At 50.0% G+C, this 21,606-nt stretch overlaps 1 protein-coding gene across 7 annotated transcripts; it reads right to left on the reverse strand.

Moving 5' to 3' along the window:
- Window positions 1-1,274: 1,274 nt before the first annotated feature.
- On the reverse strand, window positions 1,275-21,571 carry SETDB1 (SET domain bifurcated histone lysine methyltransferase 1). Of its 7 annotated transcripts, none has more exons than XM_032204440.1 (23): window positions 21,325-21,570; window positions 20,273-20,502; window positions 18,795-19,019; window positions 18,278-18,450; window positions 17,722-17,759; window positions 17,486-17,585; window positions 16,900-17,067; window positions 16,389-16,590; window positions 15,045-15,118; window positions 14,497-14,687; window positions 13,497-13,626; window positions 13,000-13,138; window positions 10,318-10,476; window positions 8,996-9,598; window positions 8,379-8,495; window positions 7,866-8,035; window positions 6,335-6,960; window positions 5,648-5,676; window positions 5,193-5,367; window positions 4,369-4,531; window positions 3,660-3,871; window positions 2,764-2,852; window positions 1,275-2,136 (listed from the first exon to the last, which is right to left on the reverse strand). In XM_032204440.1, exons 3-23 carry the CDS (start codon window positions 19,004-19,006, stop codon window positions 2,019-2,021), a joined length of 3,888 nt encoding a protein of 1,295 aa, XP_032060331.1. In that variant the 5' UTR covers window positions 19,007-19,019; window positions 20,273-20,502; window positions 21,325-21,570; the 3' UTR covers window positions 1,275-2,018. The 7 variants fall into 7 exon arrangements, with proteins under 7 accessions (XP_032060331.1, XP_032060330.1, XP_032060335.1 ...); XM_032204439.1 differs by having other exon boundaries at window positions 20,273-21,227; XM_032204444.1 differs by having other exon boundaries at window positions 5,235-5,367; window positions 6,344-6,960; window positions 20,273-21,570.
- Window positions 21,572-21,606: the final 35 nt, after the last annotated feature.

Consider the following 21,606-nt stretch of genomic DNA (forward strand, 5'->3'; position numbering starts at 1 on the left):
AAAGTTAAATATATTAAAAGTTAAAAACTAATAAACTTCGGTAAAAAAAAAAAGCCTGGGAAGCATCTGTGGCTGGAAAGGCAAGCCCAGTCTTGGGGGGGGGGGTGTAGCAATGCTGCACCATTGAGCCCTTCAGCTTTCAGTAGAGCAGTGCTAAAATTGGGCAGAATTTGAGAGTTTTGTTTGTTTTGGGGGGTGGGGGGGGTGTTGTCTTTTTTTTTTTTTCCTGATCTGAAAGTTGTGCCCAGCTTCAGAACCTGCTTGGTGCTTGGGCTGCTGCTGCTTCAGCGGACTGCTGCCCTGCATGGGAGCCCTGGCCCCACAGGGAGCGGAGTGGCTGCCTGCATTGCCCCACCAGGAGCACAAAGCTGCTATTCAGTGGGACTGTAATGCTGGGCATGAGCTCACCGAGGCCCCAGAAAGCTGTTGGTTGCTCCCCCCCCACCCCCAACCCCGTTTATTGGTGGCTGGGGAGTGTGTGTGGGGCACCTGTGGGAGTGCAGCTGCACAGGCTGAGCACTGCCCTCGGGCCAGGTGCCTGAGGACGCAGCGGTGGCTGGAGCCCTGCTCTTAGAGCTGCGGCCCTCTTCCTGCTGCTCCATTGCTTCTCCAGGTGGTTTTGCTCTACAAACTGAATCTGATTTGTAAAATCTGCCACTTTTAGCCAGTGTTTGCTTGACATTCTTGAACCTCGGACACGCCCTTCCCTCCTCCTCCCTACCCCAACCACTAAGAACACCTAAAATTGTACCTCAGTACTTGGAAAAAATACAGCACAGTAGTGGTGTTTGTGCCACATCCAGCAGCCGGCCCTGGCTGGCAGGCAGCTGTCCCGTCCTCCCTGCCTGCCAGCACCAGCCTCACACTGGCTTCTCCTCGTGAAGAAGCTGACGCTGTAGCGAGTGTTGTGCTATAAGGAAAGGAGGGTGAAAACACCTGTAGGAGCTTTTTGACCTCTGCGTGCCCCTGATTATGCACATCTTAACAGGTCTGGGCTCATCTGGTGCTGGCAGGCAGCTGCTGAAGGAAGTAGAAATCCTGCTTTTTGTTCTGCGAGATGTGTCAGTTGGACCAGCATAGTTCACAGCAGTGGTTAGCTGGCAGGACAGTGACAGCAGTAGGGGTGTCCTTGCTGCAGCAGGTTAATTTTTTCACCCCTGTTCTGCTATCACAGCAAACCTTGGCATTACTTTCACCTCATGACACAGACCGAAGTGGCCAAAAAGTCGGGGTGAAGTTGAGCAAGTTTTTTCAGTAGAAAAACACACTTTATTGCTTTTTAACAATAAAACAATTTTTTTTTTTTTTTTTACAAGAGCTAGGAGCTGAGGAGAGATGCTTTTTTCCACCCAAATTCACTTGCATTGCTATACCCCCCAGACTGGTCCATTCTTACATGGCTTAGCCTCACCATTGTCACTTCCCTCCCAGTCCGGACCCAAGGCTGCATGGACAGCAACAGCTCCATCCCAATGCTGAAGTGCTTCTCTCGAGTATCTACAAAGCATTTCCTGCTGGAAACACTTGACTAGCAGCACCATCAGCATAGGCTGGAGCTGCCTGGAGGTTTCTGTCTTAAATTCAGTAGAGAGCTAGAAGAGAGCAGTAACAGCTGCTTGTGACAGCTAAGGACCTCCATCAGCTGTCCTACATCAGAGCTCAGCAAATGCCCTTTTCTATGGTGTTGAGACAAATCAGACTGGTGTAGGGCTAATGTAGCCCATGGGACACAGTGGAGCCAAAGCTCCCAGCATCAGGTAGCTGGCTGGGGTGTTACCCCCTACTGCAGCCACTCCAGGTGCATTACACCAGGCTCTGGTCCGTGTTCAGCTGATGACCCAATTTTCAAATGAACAGGAGAACTCATAGCCGTGGTACTCAGCTTTGTAACAGTCACCAGTAAACAACCACCACCCTTCTCTGCTCAGAAGAAACAGTACTTTATCCTCACAAAGGGAAAGCTAGGACCAGGCCAGCAGTCAACAGGGATCCAGAGCACTTGGGGGGCACCAGTGGGCTCAGAGCAGCCGCCCACGGCACTCAATAGCCCCGCAGCAGCACAGCAGCTCTTTGCCTTCTACGCTGCCCACTTCATAGTTGTAGTCCCATGTCAGCTCTGTGCCAGCTCGTATCCTCCTGGAAAGAATCAACAAAAGTAAGTGCACAACGAGGACATGCTGGGAGAATAGGCTGTTCCAAACAGGAGAATCTCCTGCTAGCAGAGAGCAAAGCTTACATACAGCTGCTCTGGCCAGGGCAGTGCAGTCCAGCTTTCCCCAGGGCAAGAGTGAAGCAGCCAGCAGAGCTGCATTTGGCTCCAGAGTGAACAAGGGACAAAGTTCCCTGATGAATCACTCCCATGGGGCTTCACCAAGGGGAGATCATGCTTGTGGTGCCAGAGAGGAGCACAGCAGGGATTTACCCCTGCCCGGTGCTGCCTGTGAGGTGGCGGCTCATCCTTCTGCTGCTGGTGACTCAAACACCCCAGGCAGCCGACTACTCCATGCTCATCTCTCCCCCTTGGAAATGCCCCAAACTGATGCAAACTGCAGCAGAATCTATCACAGGAAGAGAGGTCCTCACCCAACTCATCTCCAAGCCCATTCTCCCTGCTCAGGCTGGTATGAAACCAGTGCGGTGGTTACCAGGACGAAGCAGCCCACACTGGTCACGCAGCCCCAGCCAAGGGGCTGGATTCAACCAAGGCCCACAAATTGTCAGTGGGCACAGTCCACCCGCCCTTCCCCAAGCGCTCTGACTTACTTGCTAGCAAAGAAGGCGACCCAGGGGAAGCGGAGGTCATGTGTATCCACAAAAACATTCTGCACGAAGAGGTTTGGGCTGCAGCTATGCTGCAAAGGGACCAGAGACAAGCACTAAGCAAGTTCCTGTGTCAGGAGGGATGCTGACCAGCCAGTAATAAATATAACCCTTTATAAACAAGCAGCATTCCTGATTTGACTGCTGTGTTCAGTGAAATCCTGATGAGACAGGGCACACTCCTTCCCCTGCCTGCATGACTAGTGTTGAGTCATTAGATCCAAGTAGGCAAAGGTAATGGTCATTGGAAGGACTGACTTGGCCATCCCACTTACCACACGTCATGGGGCTGGAACAGCCTCCCCTATTTCACTCTGGGGGTGGGGAATCATCCTGCTAGCCGAGCTCTTTTCCCTTTTTGTTTGTGTTTATCTACTCCTGGGGAGGAAGAGGCCCACTAAAAGCACAGGTTACCTCAGATCTGTCCCTTTCTCTTCTCAGATGCTAAGGGTACTAAGAAAACCAGAGACATTCCCTCTTCATGCCCTATTTTCAGGGCTTCCATTGCCACCTTGAAGCAAGGGGCAAACAGGTTTGTCTGCTATCCAGGAAAGGAGTGAAACCACTGTACTGGAGCAGCAGGGTTAGTTTCACCCCAAATACATCCAAAATCTTGCCCAAATCAGCAACAATCACCCACTTGTACCCTTCGAGGAGGGGCTGGGGTGGCCAGGAGGTGGCTCAGCTCCTAACCAGCATCATACCACACAGCAACAACCCAACACAACAGAGACAGGCAGGGACAACAAACCAAGGTTTAGGGTGCTTATCCAAGGTCAGATTAGTTCAAATCACACTCAAGCAGTGCTCCCACAGAGCTGCTGAGGGCTGTGACTCACATTCAGGTAACGGCCCAGGTTCCCCTCCAGTTTGGCATCGATGATATAACAAGACTCCTCTCCATCGTAGAACTGGCGTGTGGTTCTGCGGACAGGTACACTCTCACCCTTGTCGGCCGCTGCCATGTTGGTTGACTTGATGGCAATCCCATGAGTAGATTTCAGGGCAAAACCTCGGGTGGATTTCACTGCCACCTGCCTCTTAACAGGACCTGCCACAACATAGGAGCAATGGCTGCCACTTCCTCTCGTCATCTCTCAGAAGAGGAACCCCACAGTAGTGTTGCCAACCCAAGGTGCTCTGCTCTCACAGAAGGGTGATAAGCCTCTTCGAGATGCAGCTCAAATCTAAAGCACCACCTTGAAATGGCTCCTGGAAACCTCCCAGCCCTCCACCCAACCCAGAAGAGATGGGACACCCACCATAAAAAGCATCACACAGTTGCTTTCTCTTATATATTCACTATTATGTAGAACTTGAAGACTGGCTTTTGCAGAGTTTTAGCACAAGCAGAGCACTGGGAAGCTTCCAGCCTTGGCTGTAACACTTAGCTCAGAGACGTTTGGAGCAGGACATGAAAAACAGCTGCTATGCCCTGTCACTGGGGGCAGCAACTATCAACCCTTCCTGGCAGTTTCTGGCCAGTATTTCTTGCTACACCTCTCATTTCTCAGTGTTCCTCACCCAGTGCGGTGCAACTATCCTCACCTGAGCCAGAGGGGGTTTTTTTGTCATCCCCTTCTTCTTCCTCAGAGCCCGACGAAATGGTCTGGATGTCATCGCTGTCATTGGTGGTGCCCTGGGCCTGCCCTGCCACTGTCTGCCCATTCTCCCCCTCGCTGTCTGTGCTGCTTGACAGGGTCAGCACATCCTGCAAAAAGGCATTAGCATCTTGTGAGTGTAGCCTGGGTAGGGGAGAGCATTGGTCCAATGCTTTTCAAGCGACATTCAAGGCTCCTTTTTCCCCAAATAGTATTTTACTCTTTTACTCCATACTCTAGGAAACCCTTTTGCAAACACGTGGACACTGAACCACAAGGGGACAGAAACCCCACCTCACAGGCCAATCTGCAGTGGGGCTACAGGAGGCTGCTTACTCCTGTGGCACCAATGCAGAGATGAGTCCTCTTTGGCCCATCAGGTATTCTGGGTTTTTGCAGGGAAGGGAGAATAACCCCCAAAACAAAGGCCAGTGATGGCTATCTCCCCAACAGATGGCTTCCTAGCCCCAGCTCTGCAGAGGAATAGATCCCCGGGGTGCTGGACATGCAAACCAAGGTGCTACATCCCATTCTAACATGAAGACCAAACACAAACTCTCCCAATTTTGGGGCTTTCAAAACCAAGAGAGATCCACACTGTCTGAATTCTCCAAGAATCTCCAAAAGTCAGAATTCTCCAAGTAAATCACAGGTAGGAACCAAAGGCACTGCTCTGGTACTCAGCTGGGAACAAAAGCAGCATATACAAAACCCAACAGTTCAAGGTTTTCACCAAATCAGTTTGGGGCTATAAGGCAGAACCAGGCTCACCCCTTGTAGCCCATGTCTGAAGCTTGAAGGGTCAGTGCTTACTTCTGTGGTGGGCTGCAGGGGGACAGAGTGTCGTCTGCTCTGCAGCAGGGCTGTTTTGCTTGTCGGCCTCCGGATTCCTTCTAGTTTGGGAGGGCTCGGGTTGTAGCCATACATCCTTCCCAGGTCGCTTAGCCTATGGAGGTGAGGAGAAGAGCACGTCATACTTCTATCTCCACCAGGTCTGTCTGCATGCCAGATAGAGATCCAGCAGCTGAAAAAAGCAGATCTGGGAGAGACCATTATCTCCAAGCATTTAATTTGCCAGCACACACCAGGGCACAGCCCAGGCCCTCCCAGCCTCTCAGCTCCCTCCGGCAATGGCGGTAACAGAGTTGAATGAATTGCTGCAATGCTAGGGTTCTGACGGAAATTTGGAAATAAAAAGCAGGAAAATATGATTTAAGAAACCTTACCCAGGAAATTTGCTTGAATCTTCATGTTCCTGCACAAAAGACAAACACAGAAGATTAAGATTTCTCCTTTTTGGAGCATTCTTCAACCCTTTTGTGGATATGCTTGCAAAATATCAGCCTGGGTGTCCCTATTGCTCAGAGTGACACCCAGTCCTTGGGGTGCTCCAGAAGGGCCAAGTTATGATTGCAGGTCCCCCACCTTTAACACCCCATTGGTGGGGCTCTGAGTCCCCTTCTCCAGAGCAAGAGGATGGACAGAGACCACCTCCGTCTCCACACTGTCCCCAGCCCTGACTGAGCTCACTCCACACCAGCTCAGGCAGCCAGGCAGGGGCTGTGGTGGCTCCCTTTCTCAGGGCTGCACACCCTCTGCATAGGAACCCAGCACCCTGGGGCAGGAGCGGTGCTGAGCTGGGGCAAGCTCAGCCCAGCTCATGCTGAGTCATTTGTTCACAGCCTCTGCGCCACCACATGCCCAAGGAAGGGAAAGGGCACCTCCACGTCCCCCGCGGTGGCAAAAGCCAAGTAAATAGGGCAAGGGGACACACATCCAACAGCACCACAGTCAACCTAGTTGTGCTGAAAACCCATTCAAGCAAGAGCACAGCTAAGGCACATCTGTGTCTTAAGTTTCTACATCTATGCCTGCAAAGCAGGCTGCAATACACATATCCCAGTTCCACAAACCTTCCTTACATCTTTCTTCAGTGCCTTTGACTCTCCATCCACATCGCCCAGGGCAGGAGCAGATGCTTTCTCTCTCTCAACAGGGAGATCTGTTTTGCAGGCCTTGGCTTCACCACCTTCACTCATCCTGAAGGAGGAGGCACTGTCATGGTCCTGGAAGCCATCGGACATGCTGTTGGAGCTTAGCCATGAGGCTACTTTGTTTTTGGAGGTCTCTTCTGACACTGGCAGCTTACAGGAGGCAGCTACTGCCATCTCATCGTGGCTGATTTGCCGGGTGAGCCCCGAATCCTTGGAGGCTGTCTCCGACAGCCCGTTCTCTTTCTGGCCACGGGTCTGCCGTCGTGTCGCATAGCTGCGCCATACTGAGCTGGTGCTGAAGTCCTCATCCTTGCAGAAGTTGTCATCAGAGCTGTCCTCATTGGACTCCTCCTGCTCCTCAGTGCCTGTGTTTTCCTCCTCTTCTTCCTTGAGGTCGACTCCACTGCTGTCAGATGAGCATTTTGCATCACTCTCGTAGCCCTCCTTGAAGTTCTCCACACTCTCAATGTGATCCAGGTTTGCAAAATATTCATCACCCATCTCTAATCCCTCTTTGTCAGCAAAATCATCCGTGAGAATTTTCCCTGGCAGTGGTAAATAAAAAGCAAACTGAGTTTTCCACAGATTATATTCCTACCCCACCCATTTTGTCCTCTCCAAGGCCTCAGTGATGCACACACAGGACTGACAGCACCTTATTCCAAAGCTGGGCTGGGAAAGGACAACATATTATCCTAATACCTGAGGTAATAAAAATTTGAAGCACATGCCTGACCTGAAGTGGACCCTTGTTAACACACAGGCTTCCAGCAATGAAATCTCTGAACAGCAATTCAAACATGGTGACTGCCTTCTTCTCTGAAGGCTTTGGGCTGGAGGTGAGGGTGTAGCACAGAAACAATATTAAGGGCAAGAAAACAAAACACAGGAAATCAGGCAATACACATGGTTAGTTTCTTTTCAGAGTTAATGCAACCATGCTGTGCAACTTCTGCATTTTATTGGTTTGTGCCCATGTCTCAGGGACTGGTTCAATGTAAACAGGAAGGAGGTATATGTTGATTCACCCTCAGTGCACAGAGCCAGCTCTGGGAATCTGATCACTTCTCTTGACACTGGTGCTGCAGCCATAGCAGCATTTTGTTTCAGAGTTGGGCAAGGCAAGGGCATCAAAGTGCTGCAAATTCAGCACCTAAGTTTTTACCTTCCTGTTTCTTTAACAAGCACAGGAAGAGCTTCACACCCATTCTAATGGGTTTTGCATTTTGAGATAAACAAAGCATACATCTCAGGCCTGACACAAGCCGGACGCAACCAGATCTTTTCGGTATTTATTTTTTCCCTCCTGTTAAGCAACACAAACTAGTTCTGTATCTGCATACATATGACCACCTGGAAGAACACTGGCTCAACAAAGGCTTTTCATTCACAGCAGCTGTTTCAAACCTAAGAGGTTTCTAACTCCTTGTTCAGTGGGGTGAGATCCTACCTGCATAGATGCAGACAAAAGAGCCTTTAGCAATATCATCAAGGCAGCGAATGCCCCAGCCTTTGTTCTGAGTCTTGAATAACTGTAGCCGGACTTGGAGCCCATGTTGGACCAAGCGATTGGTGCACATGTTAACGTTGCACTTGCATCTCTTGTTACACTCATAAACCCTGAAAGAAAGGAGAACAGTGAAACATCTCTCTGGGACCTTAATCACCCTCCCTGAGAAAGACGTATCCCAAAGATTTGATGTTGTGCCAGGAACGATGCAAAGGGACCCGCGACAGCAGTGACATAAAGCTCAGCAGAGCAGGGAGACTGTGAGGCTGTAATTGCCAGATACCACAGCAATGCGTAGAAACCCTAGGCCACACATTAACAGACGAATCAAGAACAGAGAGGCAGGTTTTCAGTATCTGCACTCAGCTTCAGGAAATACTGCCTCTTGATAGCATCAGAGGCCAGGTTTCTGGGGCTGGTGTTTGTGAGAAGAGATGGCACAGCTCTACTCACCCTGTTGGGAGGCATTCTTCCAGCCTTTTGTGCTGGTATCCTGAATTGGGGTTGATCTGCCCGCCTGGAGTGCAGCCAGTTGCTTGGACTGTCAGCTGGTGACAAGCACATTTTGATCTAGAGACAGACACAAAAACCCACCCAGGCCCCAGAGGTTAGTTTTACACACTGGTTTTGCAGGAATTAAAAAAAAAAAAAAAAAGCTGCATCTTTCTGCATGTATATATGCACCCAAGACTTGATCAGGAGTAAAACCTGTGGCCCACCAGGGCTGCATGGGCTTAAAGTCCACTGCAGGTCCACCTTGGACAGCCCCTGGGGAAAAACTGCTCAGCACAACTTTAGAACAGCAGAATCAAATGCTGTATCACACAGCTGAGATCAGAAGCATAAATACTGTAAAAGAAAAAGACTACACAAAGGGCATATTGAGAGCTCAGCTTTAGCACAATGCTAAGGTTAATTGAGAGGCTGAAGACATCAATCTATCTGAAGGTCTCATCAAATGCTGCAGTTTGTTCAGCTGAGCCAGGAAAGGGTTGTTATCGGGGCAGGCAGCACAGTCCAGGTGCTGACCCCCACCCACCAGGCCCAGCAGCAAACAAGGAGTCACCTACTTGTCTCTGCAGCCGTCTTTGCAGTCACAGCCCACGAGGAACTCCCAGCTGGTGTTGATGTACACCCCCTTGCCTGGGATGCGCTCTTTGCTGTAGGCCACCTGTGGTGGCGGGGTGTTATCAATCTCATTGACACAAGACAGGGGCACATCCTCCCTGCCCTTAGTAATGTCTGCAATGTAGTAGTAGGGTTTGTAGGGCTGGAACTTGCGATCTACCAGCACATATGGGTCCAAGCAGAACATCTCCAGGAAAAGAAAGTCACAGTCTGTCTCAAAAAGGTAGCGCTCGATCTCCTGCATGGTTCGCAGGCACAGCCCGCACGGTGTCTTGTAGATGACGTGGAAGCCCATCTTGCGGTTAACCCGTCTGCGGGCCGTCATCCGTCGGAAGTCGTAGAGCAGGGGGATGAGCAGGGGGTTCTTGCTGCGGTACTGATCGCTGCGGATGGGACGGACGCGGGACAGGCAGGTGTAGCTGCAGACATGCGGCAGGTAGAAGAGCTTCTCCAGCGGGGCTCGGTAAGAGGGCTCGTTGGGCACACGGTCCATCATGCCATGGAAGGTCTGTGCTGTGCCAGTGCCTGCCTGGCCACTTGAGAACCTGTTACATTAAAAGGAACAAGCTGAATAACTGCAGCTTAAGGAAGAGCGGTGCTTGCTCCTAAATCTGGAAATGGATTTTAGACACTTAATTCCTAACAAAGCAGCTGCTAGTTACGCACTGGGACACCTCACTGGCTTTCCTACTGAGCTCAATCAGACACAAGCTCCAGCATTCCCTTATAGTAAGGCAGCACATGTCCCAAAGGGATGGTTACCAGCCACAGTGAACACACACACACACACACAAAATATCAGAACTAAGGAAGCAGAAACAAGCCAGCTGTGATCTCAGAACAAGGATCAATGGCTTCTGTACTGTGACAAAGCCACCACTGTGGAAAAGCCACCTGCAGATATAGATTAATAACAGCTCCACGCTCAAGCCCCAGAAAGCTTGTGGAAACAGGAGTCATTCAAAAACAAGCATGTCAAATCCTATGGCCAGGGCCCTGCGGGGGTAATTGCTGGTCAGTACTGATAACAGACCCTCCAAGCTCAAGTCCATAACAAAATGTACCAAATGGTTGTCTGGGAGGGAAAATACGGTAAGATGACAACAAATGCTCAAGACCAGACAAGCTGGCAAAGGTGTCAGTCCATACCAAAAGACCTGCACTAAAATAAACAAGCTCCAAATGTGTATTGGCACCCCTAAACTCTCAGAAGGACCTAGCGATTCTGCTGCACGTGTACCAAGTGTGAACAAGCTTTGTTTACCGATGTTGCTGGGATGCACCGGTCCTTCCAGCAGGAGGTGTTTCACTTAGAACAGGTGAAGAAGGTGAAGACTGCCCAGAGCCCACAGAGCCAGGACGGAAGGAAGTACTTTTCTTGGCCACTTGCTTTCTCGACTGGGCCAGCTGACTGTCAGAGCATCTGCACAAGGGAAGAAGGGAGGTGATTTACAAGGTGCATATGTTCATACAACCGGTAGGATTCAGACAGGCAGGAGCAGCCAAAATAACCCTCACCCACTGATGTTAACAGTGCCCAGCCAAAAGAAACTGAACAGGTTCTTCCTAACGACGGTGGAAATTAGCTCACTTCCGATTCCATGTGCTGTTTGCAGTCCCACAATAATTCCAACCAGATGTCAGAATTCAGCCACTTCTAAAAGTGAGTTCTGCTGTAAAGCTATTTATTTGAAAGTGAGGCAATGAGGGTGAGAGGGAATGTAACAAGCAAGGCCTTCACTTCAGGAAGCTGGACAAACCAGTGCATGAAGAAACCCCCTGCAACAGCAGAAATTACTTTACAGAGGCTCAGTCAGTGCTACAGTACTGAGCAGTGGGAGGAACAAGAAGTACAGAAGGCTCTTTTGTCCCTAACAAGCACTGAGATAAGAATGTACGAGGGAATGTAACAGTATCACTGACAAAAGGGCTATGAGGGGCTCCCAAACACCTCTGCAGCCCAATACACAGTATCAGGACAGCGGGAGTGACCTGGAAGACAGCCCTCACACTCAGAGAAAACAACAATGGAAGTTTTCAGTCCATTTATACTGATAAAACAAAAGCCACCCCAAGCAAGGCACTAGTTTTTCCACAGGTAGAAAAATGTAGTTATGTTATCAGGGCATAAAACAAAGAGACAGTAGGAGCAGGAAGGGGTGACAACTTCAGCAAATATCTGCCTTACAAGCAAGGTGTTAAACACACATTTAGAAATTTAAGAGCAATAGAAAGATGCTTCTGTCAACTGACTTTAGACAGCCAGAAATGGCTGACACTGGCAGCTCCCTGGCACTGTGAAAGAGCCTGAAAAGAGAGGGAAGAGAACCAGGCCTTCCTCAGAGTAAAGAAAACACTGGAGCAAAGAAATCAATCTCTCACTTTTAATAACCTAAAAGCAATGTTTAATTAACCCAAAAGTATCCCTCAAGACAGTAGTATGCTGCCTTCAGTCAGTGGTGCAAAAAAAACAAAACAAAAAACCAAACAGTTGTCTTTGAAATAGTTCAATACTTAGTGGCAGGGTGGGGAGACGGCTGTAGTGTCTGCTTGTATTAAATCTGAAAACAAGATCCTAAAGTCAAAGCCACTGTGGGGAGAGAAAAAAAGTGTTTCTTGTAACCACTGCAAGGACTGTTAAATGGAAAATGAGATTTGTCAGTCAGCAAGACTGCAGGATGGCAGATCCCAGCAGTGCAACTTTATCGTCTTCCTGTTGTGCTTTTGCACATCCTTCCTACACCCTCGACAGGGTGCCTTAGTGTTGGGGTGCCAGGACAGCTCTTCTTCCGTTCACAGGTGGAGCCCTAGACTGAAGGTCCAAGAGCCAGCATTGCATTCCTCATGCTGGAGCAGACCTCCTTTGGCTCTGGGCCTCTCTTCTTGGTTATGCAAGAGATGAAGAACAGGACTGTGGTTTCAATTCTGAAGTCTCAGGTCAGAACAGAACAGGAGGAGCATTTCCTAGTTAGTCCCCACATCCAGGGGCAGAATGAGTCATATTGCACTGGTATTGGGAGAGGAATCCAATTCTGAGAATGGAGGCTGGGGGCAGACAGGGTTTCTGACACGCTGCTACACCTAAAGAGCATCTGGCGAGTAAAAGTTCACTTGCTGCACAGGTTCCTTACAGCTGGGGCATCTCCTTTCTCCCTTTTGCCCATGTAGCAAGGCACAGTCACAGCAGAAAACATGCTGGCACGGAGCCAGGCGTCCATAAATTCGGATGGGAAATCCACATTGGTGACAAAAATGAACTGGGACAGTATCTCTCTCCCCTACAAAGTCCCAGAGCACATGCTCAGGTACCCTGGTGTTCTCAGACATGCTCCCTTCATCACAAGGTTGAGTTCCTCCTTCATCCAGGCCTCCTTCAGCACAAACCCGCACCTCTGAGAACATCCCACTTGGGCCCCTGGTGGGAGGAGGCATGTGTGTGACTTGGCCGTAGCTTAGTTTTATCTGGTTTGGTTCACGACCACCAAGACCAACCACTGATCCTGAGTTCTCAGTGCCTTGTAAGTCATTGAGGTCTGTGAGCAGGTCAGTCCAAGTGGAGGAATGCAAGGCAGCCGGAGACCAGTGCCTGGACGTGACACGAGGGAGCAATTCAGATTTTCAGAAGAGAAGCAGCAAATGTTCTAACTTGGAAATACGTTAAGTGCGAAGCTTTAGCCCTGGGTAAGAACAAGGCATTTGGCTCAGGGGGTGCTGGGCTGTCAGCCCTCCCACCCCCGGTTAGTCATCCAGCAGCCTTTATCTATGGTTTTCCCCAGAAGCACAACTAAAAACAGTTTGTATAACCAGGAAATAAGTCTAGCCATGGAGGAAACCTGCACCTGAGGATTCCTCTACACAGAAAGCATGGTGCCTGAAAGAGCTGAGCACAGGACACAAAACAAAAAGGAGGTAGTGGCGGAAGCAGACAACTGACTCAAGTACTTACTCCATCTCAGCAAGCTGTGGAGAAATGGACCGTGCAGCCAGCGAAGCTGCTTGCATTTGCTCTAGAGGTTTGTACTGAGTACCAGCTCCAGTTAAATCTTGTGTATATTGTACTACAGGCCCTTTGCTCCGGACAGCACCTAGTGGGGAAGAAGAAAAAGCAAAATATCAACAAGGAAAGTCTCTGCATCAAACAAAGTTTGTTGCACTAGTCACAAAACATTGACTTAGTTCATGAAGGCAACCAAGACATAAGCATTTACAATTAACAATGGGCAACTGGCTGATCTCTGAGTCACAGCCAGTCACCACAAACAGATTCTGGCCACTTCACACAACTGTGGTCTGCTTTTGCTACATCCTTATGCCGGTAGATAAAGCCCTTTGTAGATCTCACACTCCAGGAGTTCTACTAAAAAAAAAAGAAGCAAAACAAGAAAATGCACAAAAATGCCCACAATGCATTTGTTCAAATTCCAGGATACACATTAAACATACCGACATTGGGACGAGTTCTTGCTTGTCCACTTTGCTTCTTTTCCTGGGTAGAGGCTGTGGAAGTTTTCATGCTAAACATGGGCTCGAGGCGTGTGGAACCCCGGTAAATCCACTCACAGCGTTTGTCATCCTGCAAAAAGGAGAAGGCAGCACCACTCACAACACAGCAAGAGCTTCCTAGATGAAGGATATAAACCCAGGAAACAGCAGTGATGCTTTTAAAGTCAGCAGGACTGAATTGAGGAGACAAAGTATCAAACTGAAGGATCATGAAAGACCATATAGCCAAGGCAGTAAATACTTCATCATGTCCAGGGGAACACTGACTACAGACCCACTTTTGCCTCCAGTCTAGAAAGAGGCCCACTACCAAGACCTCAAACATCACATGCAGCTCTCTTCTCAGTCCAACAACTGATCAGCAAGGCACTGCTGGAGAAACCAGACTACCCCAGGTGATATGTGAACTCCTCTGCATGAAAAGGAATCTGTTCTAGGACAGTGATGGTAAAGTCTGAAAATGCACATCTTTCTCAGCACCAGTGGCTACGCAGTTATTTCAGCAAAAAGGGACCCAAGCAGGCACAGAAAAGTAAGTCTCTCTTTCTGCAATTTGTGGAACTTGAGCAAGCAGAATGTTGCAGATTCTGTTTCTCTCCTGCTTCTCAAACCAGCACTTGGACAGAACACATTGCTAGGAGCTTACATCAAGAAAGGACCAGGACAGAACATGTGCGGATGTTTCGTTTCTTATTCATCTGTTAATTGCAGTTTGCTCTTAAAGTTTTATGTGCAAAATACTTTAAAGAGCTTTTGAAGTTTTCATCATCTAATTTAAGTCTCACCTTCACATCTATACAGTAGAAGTTCGCAGAGCAAGCAAAACACCTGCTTGGTCCAAAACTGTCTGACATTAGCAATGAATCTGGATTTGATCAGACCCCTCACTCAAATCTAAGCCCATCTTCCCCTTCTAACAGTAGAGGGGAAATTGCCATACCAGGAAAAGGATTTTGACCAGGCTGCCATCCACTTCTTCCACTCTGGATTTCCACCAGGTCCCTTCCCATTCTGTTTTGATCAGCTGGCCATTCTTCAGCAGCACCATGGGACGGTTGGGGTAGGCTGTGATGTATTCCTCAATGAAATCACGACAAGAAACATCTTCTATGTCTTCCCAAGTCTTTTTAACTGTTCAGAAAGGGATGGACAGGAGAAAATGAAGCTGATGAAAGACTTTTACAAAGAGAATCTTTGACTCTTTTTCAGTGAGATCCCAGATCGATGTTTATGTAAGAACAATCAAGCAGCAATCTTGGTGGTAGGGCATGTAGCCATGTTAAGGCATGTAGAGAGCAAGGAGCGCACTCACTGTGCGGGTAAGAAACCGTTATTTTCTCCCGCTTCATACGCAAAGCAAATCTCCACAGGCACAGCACTGGAAGGTGACATGCATAACCTCTACTTTTGAGCGAGGCTCCTTCATATGCCCAAAAGCCCTCCATAAAATGTAAGTGTTAGGACATAGGAGAGGCAGAGATCACTCACGTGGCCTGCAGATTGGGTACAGCTCCCACTCCTTGACATATGAAGCATAGCCATCATCAAAGAAGATCAGGAACCTAGAAAGAAGCAAAGAGAATGTGTGTTACAAGTTGGAAATTAGAAATGCAACTAAATAAAATGCAGCCACACATCATATAATGGAAGCAGAGAAACCCTCCTCTTTCTTCTACCAGTCACAAAGGCCCTCAAATAGGCATGACAGATGTAGACAGAAAAAAAATGATCATTTCTGCCAGAAGCTCATGAGCTTCCCAGTACTGCCACTCCCACTGTTTCCAGACAGCCCAGAGCTATGCCTGTGCTCCCAAAGACAACAAAAAGAGAAGCTGCCCAAAGGCTTCCCAGCAGCATAGCACAGCCAGGCCCTCTTCCCTCAACTCCAGACTCCCTCTGTGCCTCAGCCACAGGGAGGGAAAAGAGGGTTTAATGGCTCTTAATTTCTGCAAGCAAAGATATTTTTGGAGTCTCTGGGACAGAGCAGCACATGAGGCTGCACGCCATGACTCAAAGAGCACCACAGGGAGAGAGCTGGGGGACACTGCCAGGGCTCCACCTGCAGACAGGAGATGAGCATGGAAGAGGTCTCAGTGCCTACAGGGGACCGGGAGCTCCCAGGGTTATGCCCACAAGGCTGACAGGGCACCAACTCAGTACTGCATGCCTCCAGACAACAGTGTCAGAATACAGAGCCTGGTCAAGGCTGCATTACAAGAGATCAGTATTACAGCTAGTCTAGCCAGGAGGAGTAAATTTGCAGTATGACTAATAAATGCAATTCATTTTCAGTTATTAAACACTTATCAGATAGGACTTTACACAATTAGGCATTTATGGCAGAGCCACATTTGAACCAGGCAGGGTGATTATACCCTTTATGAATCTTCTTAGAAAGACCACAAGCCAAAACCACATCGAAGAAGCCCTGCCCTTTATTTATATGCAGCTGAAGAGACTGCTTTAAACATGCTGTTTCTTCTCCTCAAGTGTTTTGGCAGCATTGCTGGCAACAAACACTTCTAGGACTCATATTTGCTAACGCCATATTATATGCCTCGAGCAGTGCAGAGTTACCTTTGTGTGATAATTTGAATGAACTACCAAATATAATTTCTGACTCAGGGACACAAGTGATAGAAGAGGAACTCCACCCAAAGCTTATAGATAAGAAAAGCAGAAGAAAAAACATTGAGAACTAAGTCCCTGGAAAGGCCAGAAAAGAACGTAGCTTCTACAACAGAAAATTCCCTTCTAATTAGAAAAAAAGGGGGGAGGGAGGGGGGAAGAGGAAAAAAGAGAGGGTGCAGGACTGTGGAGGAGAATTAATACCTGTCTTTATTCTTCACGTTTGGGGTTTCAGCCACAATGCCAGCGTACAGCCACACCTGATTCCCATCTTTGTATTTTGCCACAACCCTGCTCCCAACATAGTGTTTCTCCGGGGAGGGATGATAGTCATAAGCAATATGATTGCCAGAAAGCAAACTCTTCCCTTTGTTGTCAAATTTTACTTTGTACTTCTTACCAGCACCTGAAAGACATTTCAACAGGGCAAGCTCAATAGAAGCTATGTGATTTCACACATGAAGTCTAGTACCATACACCACTCTGACCACACTCAGAACGTTTTTGAAAGCCTCTCACAAATGAATTTGGATGGCGGAAGGTCATTATGGTGACGTGTCACCTTCACATTGTATTAGTGTCCAGTGCTTTTCACTGGATCTTCTTTCAAGTGACATTAGGTGCTCTGACACATAGGGAACTGCTCAAAGTAATTAGCAAACCAAAGCTTAGTGAAAGCCAGAAGCACCAAGACATCAGCAAGCACAGGACATACCGACAGGCTGGATGGCAATCAGAGTTCCTTTGTGCCATGTTTTGGTTCTCTTCTTGCCCAGGATCCTCATGCCAATGTTCAGATCACCATCATTGCTGAGATCACTCCCGGCTGCAGCAGGTCCAACAGACTGGAGAGGGGCAGGAGTTTGCTGAGGGGTCTGCACATCTACCCAAAGAACAATCAGAAGTAAGCCAGAAACTGCCCAAGGACTCCTTGTCTTACACATGCAATGGAAGAGTGTCTGTGAGACCTGAGACAGGAAGCACCCCTGTTTCTAGTAATTTTAAGTGCCTCTGGATGGAGTAATCAACAAGTGAGGGTTAAGTAGCACTAAAAAGCTCTTGTGTTACGGGAACACTATCATTTGTATTTGGGTTGGAAAGGGCATAAAGAAACAAAACAGAAATTTGCAATCAGAATATCCTAATTGGCCTTTCCATCGGGGAAACAGAAAAGAAAGAAATCGAACTTTCCTTTTTCAGAAAGAAAACAAACAGGCCCAAGATTCAGACAGGCCCAAGGGTAGGGCACATGCAGGTGTCAGCCAGTATCTGTCAGCTCCAGGAAGCTCTCACACACTGACCTTTTAGTGCATCCTGGGCATTTGTTTTCTTGTTCACAGCATCCATAAATTTCTGAACATCCTGCGCAGATTTCCTCATTGCAGCCATGGCTTCACGCAGCTGAAGAGAGGGAAAGATAAAGAGAATAAGAAAAAGCATGCAACTTTTCTTTCCCCACCAAATACAACGATGTCCTAAGTGCTCCAGCAAAACTCAACTACAGAAGTACACCATAGTCAAGTCTTTGCCAACTCACCAGAGTCTGATCCTTTACAATTTTGGGATTAGTATCACCTGTGTTTAGAGAGAAAAGAAGTAGTTTAAAACACCTTGGGGATAAAGAATCCATCCTACAAAGTCACTGAAAGAAAAGGGAACAGAGAAAGGCAACCGTTCAAAAGCTGCCTCTGTCCTTGGCAGGAGATCCACTCAAGTAAGACACTTACTAAGTCATCAAGTGAGCCTTTCTAGATGCATGACATGCTGCACTTGCACCTTCTCCGCAGCAGAGGCAGCATTTGATGGGGACAATAACCAGGTAAGTGGAAAAAAGGAAGGTCCCAGCTTGGCACCTGAACAAATCCAAACTCCAGGAACCATGGAACAGTTACAGGGGCCTTGGCAGACCATGCAAGTGGTAGCGTTCTTCACACAAACTAAAGGCATTTACCATTCCACCTTCTGCTTCAGGACCACTGTGGTTTATGGCCAGCTTTATGGCACCATTATTCCTCTCATTCCCCCCCTGCTCCAAGACATGCTCATATCTCCACCCCTTCCTTATCACCAAGTGGCACAATGAGATACTGAACTGTTCTTCCAGCCCAAATCGATACTCATGACATCATCATCATCCTCATCGGGGATCTCAATCACTTCTGTAGGTTTGGCAGCCAAGTCCTCGTCCTCAGAACTGCTCTCGCGATACTGGAGGCCTAGCTTGGAGTATAGATCCTTTACCAGTATCTCACATTTATCAATGGCTCTGGGGGAAAAAAGAGACAGATACAGCAAAAGATTATGTGAATCCAACTGTACGTCTCACAGTATTACAGAAAAACCACTGGGGAGCTCCTAATTAAACACAACTGTCATGAGGTGAGGTAAGAATATTCACTTGAAGGATCCAAAGCCACAGGGGAATAATTTTAATTACCCCTCAATAACCACATACAAATGAATCAATGCAGAACCACGGTGTCAGTCTACACGGAAGGGAAATGGGCAGCACTCAAAACATGGGACTCTGCCACCTGATCTGCCCCCTCCTCTACTCTCTGAGGCTGCACTCAGACACAATTCCAGGGCTACAATTCCAAGCACACCCACCTTGAAGCATCATCAAAGAGCCGGTCAACGTGAGCCACCTCTTCTTCCTTCTGCTTCACACACTTCTCCAGCTCCTCCAGCTGCTGCTTCCTCTGCTTTATGCATTCAAACTTCTCCAGCTCCTCATCGATGATGTCCTGGAGCTCCTCCATGGAGATCCCCAGCTCCTCCATCACTTCTTGCTGCAGCTCTTTGATCTCCTTCGAATCCATTTGTGCTGCACGCCTGAAACCACAGAGAGGTGAGAAACGCCCGGCGAGACCCTCTGGCTGCAGCACGCCCTCCCCGAGGCACAGCCCGGGCAGCAGCACAAGCTCCGTCTTTTGGAAGCCAGCGGCCCGGACCGTTGTAACTCCCAGCCCCGGGATGCTCCGAGCCGCAACCCCTCCCCCCGGCCCCCCAAACGCCGCTGGGAGCGCGGAGGGGCGGGCGGCGGGACGGCGCTGGGGAACGGGGGCCGCAGGAGGCTGCCTGGGGCGCCCCGGCCCGGGGCCTCTGCAGGGCCCTGCAGCCCCAGGCCCGCCCCCCACGTAGGGAACTCGTCGCCCCCTCCCCTCGCCTCGCCCCACGGCTCCCCGTTCCCCTCGCCCCGGCTCGGCCGCCCCCGGCCCCCTCCCGGCCCCCTCCGCCGCCCTCGGGCCCGCCCCCGGTTACCGAGGAGGAGGCTGAGAAACGGGGGGGGGGAAGGGGAAGGGGCGCTGCGCCCGACCGGAAGCAGCAGGACGTCACTTCCGGTACCGGCAGCCCGAGGAGCTCAACGTTCCCTCTCCGGCCGGCGCGGCAGCCGCGGCACTGCGCACGCGCCAAGCCCTGAGGGCAGGTGCCAGCCAACGCGCATGTGCGAAAGGAGGGATGGGGGGGCGTTAAAGGGGCCGCGGCCCGGGAAATGCACGGGGCTGCCACCTAGGGGGTGGCGGGGGTAGGGCCCCGGGGGGGGGCCCCCGGAGGCGATGAGGGCCCTGGGAGCCCCGGAGCACGCAGCGGGGAGGGGGGGGGGGTTATGGGGCCTGGCACCAGGGGACGCGGGGCCCCGCATGTAATAAATATTGTATAATAAGTTTGTTAATCAAACCGGTGGGAAAGCTTGTGGGGGCTGTGACAACCCTGCATAGCTGGAGAGTTTCCAGCTGCCCATCCTGATCAGAACATGGAGAGTGCTTGCTCAGCCAGATCGCAACCCGCAACGCAGAGGAAGACTACGGCCTTCATCCTCACGACCACCAGGAGGTCTGAGACGTCCCCCTAGCAACAGTACACGCAACCGCAGGACATACCAGGATACGTCACGTACACCCTGAACAACCAGGCTATAAAAGGGGGACGCTGGCGGGGATGAGGTGCGCGCCGTTGGTGGAGCAGAGACTCCTCGGCCGCCCAGCGCTGTTTTGCCTGCTTGAATGCTTGCTTAATAAATTTGGATCTGATAAAGATTATTCTGAGAGTGGTTTGGTTCCTACCACTTATTACACTGCGCACACCTGCACGGTTCATCTACTCCTCTTCCCAGGTGGAGGCTGAGAAGGCGCTGTAGGGGTCCACGACGAGCTTGGTGCACCGCATCGCCACGGCCAGCAGGAAGAGGCAGATGAGCACCACAAAGGCCATGGTGAAGCCCTTGTCCACGTCAACAGCTGGCGGCGGCACAGTGTTCTCCATGCGGGTGGCCCTCAGGTGCTTGGCCCCGAGTTCCAGGCTGCCAGGGGCATCTCTGCAGGACAGAGGCAGGTGAGGTTCATGGAGGGTGAGTGAGATGCAGTGCAGAGGAGGTGCGAGGGCCCTCCTCATTTCACAGGAAAATGCAGGTTAAAATATCTCATTACTTTCATTACGCTTTTTTTTTTTTCACAGCTGCATTGCCCAAGCATCTGGACTGTGCAATCCCGGCAGTATTAGGTGCAACAGGGACACTGGGACTTGGCAGACCCTTCAAAGAAAGGACGGTGGCTTGGGTTAGAAGTGGGCCATGAGTTTGTGTGAGCTGGGAAAAAACACCAGTAAGAAAACAGGGGTGGTAACATTCCGATTGCTTAAGAGACCTTTGTAGCAGCAGACGGATAGATTTATACAAGGTTGGAGAGAAGTGGAGGCTTGTTCAGACTAGTGCCAGGAAAGCCACACGGACTGAGCTGAGTGTATACAGGTCTATCTATATACATTTATCTATCTTTATGTGTTTATAAAGCTAATGTGTGCTCCAGGAACAAGTGAGCACAGCCTGGACTATACCGAGGATGGCACGTGATGCAAGAGGATCTGCCAAGTCCCGCAGTGCCCAGAGATTGTTGGAAGTCCCCAGGTCTGAGTCTAGTCCCACGTGTGCTGTTTGGGGCCGTTCCTTCCCTCTCCACGGACGGATGGGCTGGTTGCTGTGCCCCGCTGTCCTAGTGCTGTTCCTGGCTGCGGCTGCCTTCTGTCCGCAGGGCTTCACGAATCCTGCAGGAATGCAGCGCCATCGCCTTCCAGGCACTCCCAATGACGGGACCCTGCGGATTCAGTTCTAACCCCCTCGAGCTGAAAGCATTCCCAGTACCTGCTCTGCCTCGCGGTTGAGGACTTGTGGGTCGCTCTGTGGGTCTGACAGGGGCACGGCACGAGCTGGGGAGCGTCGAGGAGGACAAAGGCGTCCCCAGGAGACGAGCGCTGGGTCCCCGGGCTCCCTCCTGGGAGGGAATCTGGGGATGGAACTTGGCTGCCTTCAAACAAACGGCGACAGCTTGCTGGAACAGCAACGCCTCGGGCTTCCAACCGAGCCGCCCAGGTGGGGCTCCGGGCAAAGCCTCGGCCCTGCCGCGGGTGCCCCCCGCGTGGGCGC

Source organism: Aythya fuligula, chromosome 28, assembly GCF_009819795.1.
Source record: "Aythya fuligula isolate bAytFul2 chromosome 28, bAytFul2.pri, whole genome shotgun sequence".
Classification (NCBI taxonomy): domain Eukaryota; kingdom Metazoa; phylum Chordata; class Aves; order Anseriformes; family Anatidae; genus Aythya; species Aythya fuligula.

Coding starts and splice junctions, on each gene's coding strand:
- SETDB1 (XM_032204440.1), bottom strand. CDS start 19,006: ATGGATTCGAAGGAGATCAAAGAGCTGCAGCAAGAAGTGATGGAGGAG. Junction 10,477..12,999: donor CCACAGCTTGCTGAGATGGA/GTAAGTACTTGA, acceptor TCCCTTGTGCAG/ATGCTCTGACAGTCAGCTGG. Junction 2,853..3,659: donor ACCTGGGCCGTTACCTGAAT/GTGAGTCACAGC, acceptor GTCCCTTTGCAG/CATAGCTGCAGCCCAAACCT.